The 13,215-nt window shown below is 45.8% G+C and overlaps 1 protein-coding gene across 1 annotated transcript in view; it reads left to right on the forward strand.

Annotated features, from left to right (window-relative positions):
- The first annotated feature begins 1,697 nt into the window (after positions 1-1,697).
- The window catches only part of SPON1 (spondin 1), a 252,535-nt gene continuing 241,017 nt past the window's right edge, over positions 1,698-13,215 (forward strand). Inside the window, exon 1 of the mRNA XM_084893979.1 lies at positions 1,698-2,250. Within this exon, the coding sequence (XP_084750105.1) occupies positions 2,013-2,250 (238 nt within the window). The 5' untranslated portion in view covers positions 1,698-2,012. The remainder of the gene's footprint in view (positions 2,251-13,215) is intronic.

Consider the following 13,215-nt stretch of genomic DNA (forward strand, 5'->3'; position numbering starts at 1 on the left):
CCTAAATCTACATTCAATGCAAACTTGCCGTATGACTAGGATTATGCACCATGGAGTCTAGCATGAGCTCCAAGCCAATATAGTGACACTGGAGATAATTCACTCAGTTCGCAGATGTGAATTTGAATGTTACTTTTACAAAGGAAGGCTGGTCAGTTGGATCAGGTGCTATTGAGTGTCAAGGAGGATCGGGGCTGAGAAAAGAGCGTCCATTAATTGGCTTCAGCAAGGGGGCACTCTCGGGTGACCTCTGAAAAAAAGGTGTCCAGTTAATAGTGGCAGCGAGAGTCCCAGCAAAAGAACTGAGGAGTAAGTGGGCAGATGAAGAGCAATGGGGCCCTCCAACACAGATGGCTCATCCGGGCTGTTTGTTAGTGATGTTAAAGAGAAAAACCTGACCTGGAAAGCAAAGGTGATTGCTATTTACTTACTTATTTATTTATTTTTAATCCTCACCGAGGTTATTTTTCTATTGATTTTTAGAATGGGAGAGGGAAAGACAGAGAGAAACACTTTGATTGGTTGCTTCCTGCACCTACCCAGGCCAGGACCCAAGCCAGGAAGGAGCCTGCAACCGAGTTATGTGCCCATGACCAGAACTGAACCCAGAAGTCCAACGCTCTATCCACTGAGCCAGCTGGGGTGAGATTGCTTTTTAAATGGAGACTTTTGAGGTGTGCTGACTGCCCAGCGGAAATTGAAGTTTCTGAGAGCACCTAGTTAGAAATGTGCACACTGAGGGGAGGCAGAGGCCTAGACATCTCCAAGGTAGGTTTGGTCTTCATTGCTGTGGTTCTCCAGGGCAGCCCAAACCCACCCACTGAAGGAAGGGATGGAGGTGTGGAGGACACAAAAGACCAGCCCAAATTTTATATGGCTCAATTCATTTGATCCTAGCACCCCCTAGAGGAAGAGAGTATTGGCCCGCAGTCACTCACAAATACCTTCTCCAGAGCATTGAAAGGAAGCTTGGAGAGGTTAAATTATTCTCCCAAGTCTCACAGTAGGTGAGTGGCAGGACTAAGGTTTGATTCAGGCCTGTCCCTAGGCAAATGCTGGCAGAAATTTCTGCATCTGGGCCTTCTGCTGCCTGGCCTTGGGGTTGCTGCCTGAGGCTCTGCCCAGGGAGTCCAGTGGCTCAGCTCCTCTCCAATCATCTCACTGGGGTCTGAGAACCTGAACTAAAATCTAAGCGGAGGAAACACAGCCTTTTCTTGGAGCCTTTCAAAACTCTTTTCCCAGGCACTGTGCCTACTGGGCCCAAAGGATGAGTTATTTTTGTCCATTTCTTATCCTCCGGTCTGACTTGTTCCAACAGCCGCTATGAGGACAATAATCAGATAGTCATGGCATCTGATCCTGCCTTATCTGTTTGGCTGAGGCCTCAGTTTTCTCATCTATATAATGAGTGAAAGTAACGCCATGTTTATTGTGTGCGGTCAGGGTGGAGAAGGTGAGAGCAGATAGCATAAGTAAACCCCCCAGCATATAGCTAGGCGCGGAGTAGGTGTGCAACGAAAGTTAGTGTCTTTCCCTCCTTCAAATACCCTCCTCCACACGGTCCAGAGGTCCAGAGTGTAGCTGGGGGTAGGGGGGTGGGGACAGCAGCCTCCTCGGTGGTGGGACAGAGCACGAGGTGACCCAGGATCCTACGATTTTCTTGCCAGACCCTGGGAATCAGCATCTCAAAATAAACACAGAAGCGCAGCTAATCGCCAGCTCCGAAACAAAAAACAGCGCTGCGCTCGGGGATCTGGGCAAAATCAGCCCTCCCTCCTCCTCCTTTGCCGCCGCCCTCCTTCCTCGCGCTGCTCCGCTCGCTCCGCTCGGCTCAGCTCAGTTCCGCGCAGCGCAGCTGCCAAGCCGAGGCAGGCACGGTCTCCTCCGGGCTCCGAGCTCCGAGCTCCCGTTCCCGCCCAGGCTCTGCCAGGTCTCCGCGGGGACCCCTTCGGGCAGGAGTTGCGTGGCGAGGGCCTGCGGCAGTAAGCACAAAGTTGGGGGGCCCCGCGAGGATGAGGCTACCCCCGGCACCCCTGAGGCTGAGCCGGAGCCCGGCGCTGCTGGCCCTGGCGCTGCCCCTGGCCGCAGTGCTGGCCTTCTCCGACGAGACCCTGGACAAAGTGCCCAAGTCGGAGGGCTACTGCAGCCGCATCCTGCGCGCCCAGGGCACGCGCCGCGAGGGCTACACCGAGTTCAGCCTCCGAGTGGAGGGCGACCCCGACTTCTACAAGCCGGGAACCAGCTACCGCGGTAAGTGGCCCGGCGGGGCGCGTTGCGGGGCGCGGGACCCGGCCCCCGGAGGGCGCCGACCGACCGCGCAGGACCGGAGGAGGGCGCACGGTCCCCGGGCGCACGGGGTCTGCGCAGCCCGGCGAGGACCCTTCGGTTCTGGCCATCCTCAGCCCTCTTTAGCTGGGAGCCAATTCCCGAGCCAGTTAGTTCCTGGCCGTCGTGGGGGCCCTCTGTCAGGGGAGACAACCCCCCCGTTTCCGATGCGCGGATCCCGGGTGTGGGCTACAGCAAAGCAGCGCGTCACGCCCGTCTGGCTGGGAGGGAACCGGCTGGGTCGGGGAGAACCGTGGAGACCCGCCTCTCTCCAGCTCCGTCTCTGGAGTGGAGGGGACCTGGTTTCTCCCGGGTGCATCCCAAGCAAGGTGGCGAACTCCGGCTTTCCCCGCTTGCTTCCATTCCTGGAGGAGAAGACACCAGCTTCTCTCTGACTGACAACCCAGCGGAACCCTCACTCCTGCTTCCCCCGACAGATCCCTTCCAGGAAAACGGACTTGAAGCTTCCCCTTTTCCTGGGCATGGGGAGGAGGGAAGAGCCCGAAGCTTTCCGGAAGGGTCTCTGGAAAGAACTCCCAATTGTTTTCCAGGCAGGAGAGGATCCTGGATTTCTAGACATTCTTTTCCCCCCCTGCTCCCAACCCCCCCCCCCCGCCCCACACCCATGACCCCCAACCCCAGTGGAACTGGCCTTCAGTGTAGCCTCGAAAAGGAAAGGGGAACCCGGTGAAGATGGGAAGGGACGCCCAAATTCCCGAAGTCTGCTCCCCGGAGGTCAGGAGACCCTGGCTCCAGAGGATCCGTGCCCCAATGAGGTGGCGCCCAAGCTCCTCAGCCCAGGGCAGGCATTCGGGACGCAGGGAGGGGAGGGCCAGGCAGCTGAGCGCCTCCCGGGCATGAGGGCAGCTCCAGGCACATACCTGAGCAGAGGCCGGGAAGGAAGCCTACCTGGTTTCCCCCTCCCCCACGGCCCCCTGAGGCAGGCGGGGAGTGACAGGGAGCATGCCTCCCCACTCCCACCCTGTCATAAGCCAACTCTGGCACCAAGCAGGGGAAAGTGGGTTGCTGGGGGCATCTAGTGGGGCAAATGGGTTTACAGCCCCCCCCCCCCCTTCCACACCCGCCGTCCCGGTTCTTAGAGCTTTGAGGGAGGAGGCGGTGGGAACAAGACTGGAGAAAGTTTAGGGCGGTGTCAGCGGGCGCCCGCGTCCAAACCAGGGGCCACCCTTTTCTGAACGCTTCTCCCATTTCTAGGGGATCCCGACTTTCTCCACCGGGAGCTCCCAGAGCCGGCTGCCTAGCGCCCTTGGTACCCAGAGGCGCCTCGCTCAGCGCTTGACAAGCAGCCGGCAGGACCCTGGGTGCACGGATTGGCGGGATCCTGGGGATTCACTGAGGGGAGAAGGACGTTGGGTGGAGGACATGCGACTCAGCAACCCAGCGCTGGAGGGACCCGGCTGGGTTGGCCAGCGGCTGAAGGAGCTAGGCCTGCAGCTGGGAAACAGCCAATGCCCCCAATGGACCAGAGGGAAGCGGGAACAACCCCACTGGTCTCCTTAGCCCTCCCCCACATGGAGAATCTGTGTGCTCTTGGGAAATGGCCCCAGATCCCCTTGGTAGGAAAGGTGTGGCTCTGGAGTCAGATGGACTTGGATTTAGTAGCTGTACCACCTTATGCAAGTCCTCAATTTCCCTGGATCCGTTCTCCAGCCATGAAAATAGCTGTTTATCCAGCCACTCTGACAGCTTGTCCGGAATGAGTTTACAAAGATGAGTGTGCCTGAGGTCTTCCATACATGCTAGTTTGAGTTAGATGACCTTTACTAATTTAATAATTCAGATTTGTTTTGTTTTTGGTGTGTGTGTGTGTGTGTGTGTGTGTGTGTGTGTAAACGTAGGTTTTTCTCAGTACTCTGTCCAATCTACCGTGAATTCTGGTCTTCAAGAATTAATTGAATAAATGAATGATTGATTTCTCCATGGCAGAAGGCTTACCTAAAATTGTTCCTAATTTAAACGCAGGAGGATTGTTTTTTCTTTCTGTGCTTTAGATCAGTATGGGGCCTAGGCCAAGTGCCCTATGTGGCATCTCTTCTCACAAGAATCCTCCCAGTTTGGCTGAGCACTGGCAGTAACCAGGGCCCCAGAACTGGGAAGGAGGTGCCTCAGGTATTCCCATGGACCACGAGGCTCCCTGATTGCCTAGGTGTCCATGGCCTGGAGGTGGGGACTGGGGCTGGGGGAGAGGGGAGCGCTAGACTGTCACCCTACAGTTATTCCAGCCCAAAATGTTAGTTAGCCTTTGGGACTGTGAAGCCCCCACCCAGGCTATGAGACGGGCGATCATCCTCCTTTCCCGTGGCTAAGAGCTCTTGAAAGAAAGACCCTGCAGAAACCACATGGAGGCCTGTGATTAGCAAACCCGATCCCGCCACTCACCGTTAGGAAGAAAGAGGTGCTGACCTAGTTTGACATTTTAATGTTGGCTTTTACTTTCTTAGAATAATTGGTGAAAAGTAAGTCTAATGCACTCTTCGTGGAGTATTGACTTAGGGCTGTGGAAATTAACATGCCCCTGGTGTTCTATTTGCTTTCTTAAAAAAAACAAAAACAAACAAACAAACAAACAAAAAAACCCAAAACTTTTTCCTGAATTAGGGCCCCTCACAATCCTTAGAATCAATCCTTGGCTTGTTTTCCTGCCTCAGTCTTTGTCCCCAGTATTCCAGTTCACCCCCAAATAGCTTCTGCTCTCCATGGTCCCCCACCCCAGTATATCCTTCAGGCTTTCTAGACTGGAATGAAATGGCCACTGTTTATTGTAAATGTATTGAAACATGGGGTTTCTTCTCAATTGTCAGAATCTAATTGAGTTTATTATTCAGCTTTTCCAAGTTGTTAGTACTATATTGACTTCCCTCTCTCTCTCCCACCACTTCTCTCCCTCCCTCCCCCCTCCCCCCCTATCCGGGTCCCTCTGCAATAATTGTGCTTTGAAAGCCCCTGAAAGGCCTGCTCTGTTTCTGACCAGGGCCTCCTTTGAGAAGGAGATTACAGTGATTAAAAATAACAAGTGGAGGATCCTCAAGGGGCATTGCTTCTGGGAGGACAATTTGCAGGACCCGCCATTCCCAGATCACAATTTCAAGCCAAGGAGGAGAAAATCGGCTGCAGTGTTCAAGAATCGATTGAAAATAAAAGAGCCTCCTTTGTCTGATTTATTAGGTCTGTTTATTAGGAAAACAAAGCCAGACCCTGGCTAATGAGAGTGGCTTCTCCTAGATGCTCTTTAAAAGGGGAATTTCAAGGAACGTGGTGGGAAAAGAATGTCCAGTTGAAATTTGAAAAGCTCCTCCAACTTTAAACATAATTGGGGGATTTATTCTAAACCGGGAGGTTTGGAGACCTCCAACGCTGCTTTGCCTTGTCTTACTTTGTCCTGCTCTGGGGCACACACTACCTCAGCCTGGTGGAAAGAGCACAGGCTTTGATTATGGGCTGAGTCTGTTTCAACTCCTGCTCAGTCACATAAGTACTTGGTGACCTCAGGCAGGCCACTTCACCTCTCTGACCCACAATCTCTCCAACTGTAAAACGAAAGTGAGTTCCCACACCCCATCCTTAGTGTTGCTGTGAGAATTAGAAATAATCCTGGTCAAAGGAAAATCGTCACACAGTAGGTGCTAAAATACATAGATGTTATGAGATGATTATTTCAGAAATAGAAAAATACTTGGCAGTGAGTAGCCCTGTCAGGCATTGTGTTAAGTGCTTCCTACTCATCTCACATCTTATTTATTGTAGTACTTTGAGGTGGTTTATTATTATTCTTATTTTTTGCATATGAGAACACCAAGTCTTACAGAGTTTAGTAAGTTGCCATAGTCACACAGCTAATAATCAGCAGATTCAAGATTAAAATCCAGGGATGACTGCCCTGGCTCGTGTTGCTCAGTTGGTTGGGCTTTGTTGGGTACACCAGGAAGTTGCTGGTGGATTTCCCATCAAGGGCACATGTCCAAGTTGCATCTCCATCTCTGGTAGGGGGAATACAGGAGGCAGCTGATTCTCTCTGTCTCTGTCTCTGTCTTTTCCTCTCTCTCTCTCTCCCTCTCTCTTTCTTCCTCTCTCCCTCTCTCTTCTTTTCTCTCTCTCTCTCTCTCTCTCTCTCTCTCTCTCTCTCTCTCTCTCTCTCTCTCTCTCTTCTTTTCTCTCTCTCTCTTCCCCCTCTCTCCCTCTCCTTAACCTCTATCCCCCTCTCCCCTCTCTCTAAAAAATCAATAAACTATTCTTTAAAAAATATTCAGGGATATCTGGCTCTTAAATCTATGCTCTGAACCAGTATTCTATACAAATTCAATGAAATAAATTGAGAGTAGAATGAATTCTCTCGGCTACCCTCATCCTTCTGGATGCTGTCTTCATTGAAGGAAAACAGCAGCAGCAAACCAAGATAATAACTGACATATCTTGGGACACAAAATTAAAGTAATAGGTTCTTATTTACATTTTCTTTTCTTTTTTCTGTTATAGATTTCAGTTTTGCATTTTCCCATAAACCAGAGGATTAATTTAGAAGCATAAAGAACCTTGTCAGTCTTTAGCCAATTCCTTTTGTTTGTGGGGAAACAGAAACAAATTGGATAGGAAAAAAAGAAACTAATTTGACTATTGTTTTATTTTTACATGAAGATGTTATATGATCATGCTTGTAAAATTATATGTTTGAAAAGTACGTAGGTATAAGCTGAGAAATTTAAGCAGGATGGGGTCTTTTAAATGAACTCTTATCTAGTTTTACTTGAAATTATGTACTACTGATGATACTGTAATTGTAAGACACTCCTCCCGCCTCTCCTATTTTCTTGTACATTACCCTTTTCCCTTTTAAAGAAAAATGTTGAGGTATAAATGATTTAATATTTGTATACACTGCAAAATGATTACCACAATCACTCAATAGTTACCATTTGTTTACCATATATAATTACAAATTATTTTCTCTTGATGAGATCTTTTAAGAGTTATTTTTACCCTAGCTGGTTTGGCTCAGTGGATAGAGTATCAGCCTGGGACAAAGGGTCCCAGGTTTGATTCTGGTCAAGGGCACTTGCACAGGTTGCAGGTTGTGTGGGACACAGCCAATCAATGATATTTGTCATTGATACTTCTATCTGTCTCTCTCTCCCTCTCCCTTCCTCTCTGACACCAATAAAAAAATATATATATTTTTAAAAAGAGAGTTACTCTCTTTGCAACTTTTAAATATACAACACAGTATGATTAACTGTAGTTGACATGCCGAACATTACAACCTCAGGATTTATTTATTTTATAACCAGAACTTTGTACCTTTTGACCACTTAACCCATTTCGTCAATGCCCTCTTCCACCCTCCTGCCCCCTCTGGTGTCCACCAATTTGTTGTTTGTATCTATGAGCTTGGTTTTGTTGTTATTACTTTTTTTTTTAAGTCTATATATGTGAGATCATAGAGTACTATTTCTCTTTCTCTGTCTGACTTATTTCACTTAGCATAATGTGCTCAAAGTCCATTCATGTTGTCATAAATAGCAAGATTCCATTCTTTCTAATGGCTGAATAGTATTCCATTATACATACAGGGATTAGCAAAAGTAAGGTTAGCAAAAGTTTGTTTACATGGAAAAACATGCAATATTTATTAAATAATAATACAAGAACAAACTCTGTGTTTTGCATACTCAAAGCTGTAAACCTACTTTTGCCCCACTTTGCATATACCACACTTTTTTTATTTTTATTTTTATTAATCCTCATCCTGAGGATATTTTTCCATTGATTTTTAGGAAAAATGGAAAAGAGAGAGGGAAAGACAGAGAGAAACATTGATGTGAGAGAAACACATCGACTAGTTGCTTCCCACATGAGCCCAATGAGGGTCTGGTCCAGGGAGGAGTCTGCAACTGAGGTACATGCCCTTGACCGGAATTGAACCCAGGATCCTTTGGTGATACAGGCCGATGCTCTATCCACTGAGTCAAACCATCTAGGGCCATCAATGGACACTTAAATGAGGTTGTTTCCATGGTTTGGCTGTTATAAATAATGTTGCAATGAGCATGGATGTCCAGATATCTTTTTAAATTAGTGTTTTCATTTCCCATTTTCCTCTTTTTTATTATTTAAATTTATTTTTAACCTTTGTCCTCTTTTAATAAGTATTTAATTCAAATTGATAATAAAAATTAAATGATGCATACATATTTAAGTGCTTAATGGTTGTGGAGACTGTTATTACTTTCAGTTTCATGAAGTTCAAAAAGGAAAAACATGCAAAAATGAAAGCATATCAAATTGTAATTTTTCAAGGTTTAAAACTTGAGTACTTCTCTATACATAGTTATATTGTTATTCCTTCTGTCTTGTTGCTTAACCATCATTTAGCACTCTTTGACCAATATATAGCCATGAGTTATAGCACTGAAATGTGGCTAATCCGAATTGAGACATGCTGTAGGTATAAAATGCACATTTGTTGAATAATTAGTATGAATAAAAAATAAACTTCTCATTAATAATTTTATATTGATTACATATGGAGGTGAAAATTAGATGTATTAGGTTAAATAAAATATGTTGTTAAAATTGAAGTTATTTGTTTTACATTTGTTTCTACTGGATACCTGTTAACAAAGAAAATTAATTTCACCTGGCATAGGATTATTTCTATTGGACAGTACTGCTTTAGCATGTTCATATTAACATAGATATAGTCAGCTCATTTACCACTCTTCTGAGCTCCACTTATTATATAGGCAAGGAAAGAAAGTAGAGCTTTCTTTTAATAATGGGACCAAGAAATTGCACCTAGAACTTTGAAACACACTCCATAGTCATGTGGTCACACCTAGCTGCAAGGGAGCCTGGAAAATCTAGCATTTAGCTGGACAGGTACATGTCCAGTTAAAATTTGGAGGAGAAATTTATTTTTTCATAAGGATGAAGATGAAATGGAATTAGGGCCCTAACTGGTTTGGCTCAGTGGATATAACATTGACCTGTGGACTGAAGGGTCCCAGGTTCTATTCTGGTCAAGAGCATGTACCTTGGTTACAGACACATCCCCAGTAGGGGGTATGCAGGAGGCAGCTGATCGATGTTTCTCTCTCATCGATGTTTCTAACTCTCTTCCCTCTCCCTTCCTCTCTGTAAAAATTAATAAAATATATTTAAAAAAAGAAAATGAAATTAGGGAGACAATTGGAGGTTGTTTTAATGCACAGTCATCTAAAAACACAGTATTTCATGTTCTTGCACTGACAGCTCATCTAGGTGGACCTCCTCAACAGCATGTGAAATTGATATAACTACTGACTAAACCAGAAGTGTGTGTGTGTGTGTGTGTGTGTGTGTGTGTGTGTGTGTGTGTGAAGGGCCAATATGTCAGAGTTGTTTGTTCTATTCCACCTTCTCCCTCAATAAAGAAAGAAGCTGCAAGGAAAGAAAGAAGTGAAGGTAGAAAGAAAATGGCCCAACTGGGTGTGACTCAGCAGTTGAGCACTGACCCAGAAACCAAGAGGTTACAAGTTTGATTCCCGGTCAGGATCGATCCCCAGTGGGGGCCATCCAGGATGGGGGCCATTCTCTCTCATCATTGATGTTTTTCAATCCCTCTCCCCTCCTCTCTGAAATCAATAAAAATGTTTTTAAAAGTGCACACATGTATTTTTGTGTGTGTATATGTGAGAGAGAGAGAAAAAGGAGAGAGAGGGAGGGAAGGAGGGAGGGAGGGAGGGAGAGAGAGAGAGAGAGAGAGAGAGAGAGAGAGAGAGAGAGAGAAAAGAAGAAGAAGAAGAAGAAGAAGAAGAAGAAGAAGAAGAAGAAGAAGAAGAAGAAGAAACAACAACACTGGAATATACATGCGAAATGACAAAAGAAATAATTTGAGTATAGTGGAGTTGAATCTTAGATTCAAGAGGCACTATGGAAAGCCAAAATCTCATAAATAAAAATTATTCCTTAAAATCCTTTGAATTTGTTCATTAAATATAGCATGGATACTAGATTCAATCTAGCCTTATTATATGTTCCCCTCTAGATGATTTTTTAGTGAGGAATAGAAACAAATGGACATTTCTCACTAAGGCCAGCATTCCTGGTTTTTTCCTCAGCACTGGAAGAGATCAATATTTCTTAAGTTGGGTACTGGAGTGTGTGTGTGTGTGTGTGTGTGTGCGCGCGCGCACACACACACAAGCGTGCGCTCGCACTTCATTTGTCTTGAAATATTGACATGACAAATATGAAATTCTTACTATATGAAGGATTGAGGGAACCATACTCATTCAAGCACATAATGGAGTAGCAAGTGACCCAAATTTTCTAAAGTGTTATTTCCTCTCTTTCCTCCCCACCCCCAACAGTGTGTAGTGTGTTTGAATATATATCAGGGAATTCACTACATCACATATAGCTTTCCATGTGGCTGGCCAGCTCTTGTTAGTATGAAATTTTTACCAGGTGTCTTGGCTAGGCTAGAATTGACGCTAAGACAGGAAGGGTCTAGGTTAGATAATATCACTGGAAGTCCTTTGCAAGCTCTGCATAGACAAAGCTTCTAACTTTCACAGAATAATAATAGCTGCTATGAAAAGTTCAGGGAAACATAAACGGGGGCCTACTCACACCTGCTGATTTGCTGAGGCACTGGAGGTCCGAGGGGAATAACTTGAATTCAGTTTACATTTGTGGCTCAAAGATTTGCAAATACTGTATGTCTCAAATATGAGAGAGAGGAAGGGTTCCAAGCACAAACCACTGTGTGTGGGGGATAGGAGTATAGGTAGGTGGGCAAACTCAGAAGCAGCCCATAAAAACTAAATATTGATTCGAGGTGCTACAGGAATCTGTTCTGATGCTTTTCCTCTTCCCTCTTCCTTTCTCCTCATCCTTCATTTTTTTTGTTACTTCTTTCTTCTCCTCTTCAAAACAGCAATACTGCCCTTTGAATTTTCTAAACACAGCAGGCTCATTCCCACCTCAGGGCCTTCGTACATGCTTTTTTCAGTGTCTGGATTGCTCTCTTTATGACTCACACCTTGTTTTTTTAAGTTTTAGCTCAGATATTATCTCTTTAAAAAGGCCCCTCTGACCATCAATTTCTGTTTCCCACTACTTTTGCCTGATTTTATTTCTTCATATACCTTAACAACTCCCTGAAATGATCTTATCATCTGCTTCCTTGAGCTTGCATACAAGCTTTATGAGATTTGAGGACTGTGTCTTTCTTATTGCCATTCTATTTCTAGCACTCCGAACAGTGAATGGCTATACCAGGCACTAAATCCTTATTTGTTGAAAAAAAAAAAAAGTATCATTCAAACCCCAAGAACCCAGGTGTGAGATCTCCCTCTAAGAGTGCTGAATGGAAGGAAAGAAAAATGTTTTTCTCTCTGCTAGGGAGAGAGGTGAGACCAAGAGATGGGGACAAAAAGCAAGGAGCTCCAGGAGGTTGAGGGCAGGCAGAGGGCTTGGGTCCAGGGAGGGAAGAGGTCAGCAGTCATATGCATAGTGAAAACTGGATCATTGTCGGTTCAGAAGTGAAAAGCAGAGGACAGAAAGCAAAAGAACAAAGGAAAGGGGCTGCCAGCTTCAGACACTGGCTCTGATTATATGAAGAATAAAGCAGAGGGGTCTGTGGATCCATCAAAACTACAAACCAGTTTAATGAGTGACTTTCCCTGGAATCAGCACTTTGTAGGGTCATTTGTGCTGTTCCCAAACCTAGCTATGCATCAGAATCCCTTGGAAAGATTTTAAAAAATTATATAGTTTTACTGGCCCCACCTCAACAAAGGGATGGATTCCGGGACTATATCCTATGTAGTTTATTTCTTTTTCTTTTGAAATAAGATGGTGAGGCACAAAGAGAAGATGGCCAAAAGGTGGTCACTTTTCTCTGAGCATTTCCCCCCATTACTGTCTGTCCCAGCCTCCCCCGTGGACTGCCCCATGCACTTTAGCTCCTGGTCACCTCATTGTCCTATCCTGTCGCAATGGGACACAGTACAGCAGCCAGTGGAATGTCCTCAAGCAGCACAATAGCAGCGTCCCTGCCTTGGCAGAGGAGTGCCGAGGAGAGAACAACCTGAGCTTCCTTCAAGTGACCACACTCACAGACTGGTGGAGTCTGAGCTAGGACTGACTTAGTTTTACTTCTCTGCTGCCAACATCTGCCTTCCATGTAAACTTTCACTCATGGTCCGGTTCTGTCCTTGGGAGTCAAGCATATAAGGTTTCCCCTTGGCCCTATATCAGCCCTTGAGGTGTCTATGGAGAACCAGCTACTATGACTTCTGACCCTTTCTTTAGCCATTCTTTGCAGGATGCTGCTTCTTGTTTCCTTGCACCTTGTACTCCAGATGTGGTCTGATCAGGATGGAACAAGGCCAAATGATTATCTCCCTTGTCCTGGACACTGTGTTAGTGTGAAGCTTGCCAGGTCTTGTGTTTGCAGTTTTGGCAGCTGTGCTCTGGGATCACACCAAGCTTACAGCCAGCCAAAATTCCTGTGAATTTCTGGAAAGCCTACTGCCCTCCTCACACTACACTGGCGTAACTGGTCCTTGAACATAACATTTGACATGATTCCCCATTCTACCAATCCAGCATGTTTGGGTCCACCCCTGCAGCTGTCAACCATTCACGAATCTGGACTCTGTCACTGAATCACTAATCCTCATTATCTAATTTTGGATTAGCCACAATTTTAATAAGCCTGCCTTAGAAGCCTTTATCAAAGAAGTTGATAAGAATGTGGAGCAGATCAAGTCTCTGGACAGTTTTCTGACATCCCTTAGAATCCTTCCCTAAAGATGACATCTAGTTAAATAGTTTTGAAGTCAACTGATATGCTATCATTTCAATGATATTTAAATACCAACTGCC

This window comes from Pipistrellus hanaki (genome assembly GCF_964339955.1).
Source record: "Pipistrellus hanaki genome assembly, chromosome: 9".
Taxonomy (NCBI): Eukaryota; Metazoa; Chordata; class Mammalia; order Chiroptera; family Vespertilionidae; genus Pipistrellus; species Pipistrellus hanaki.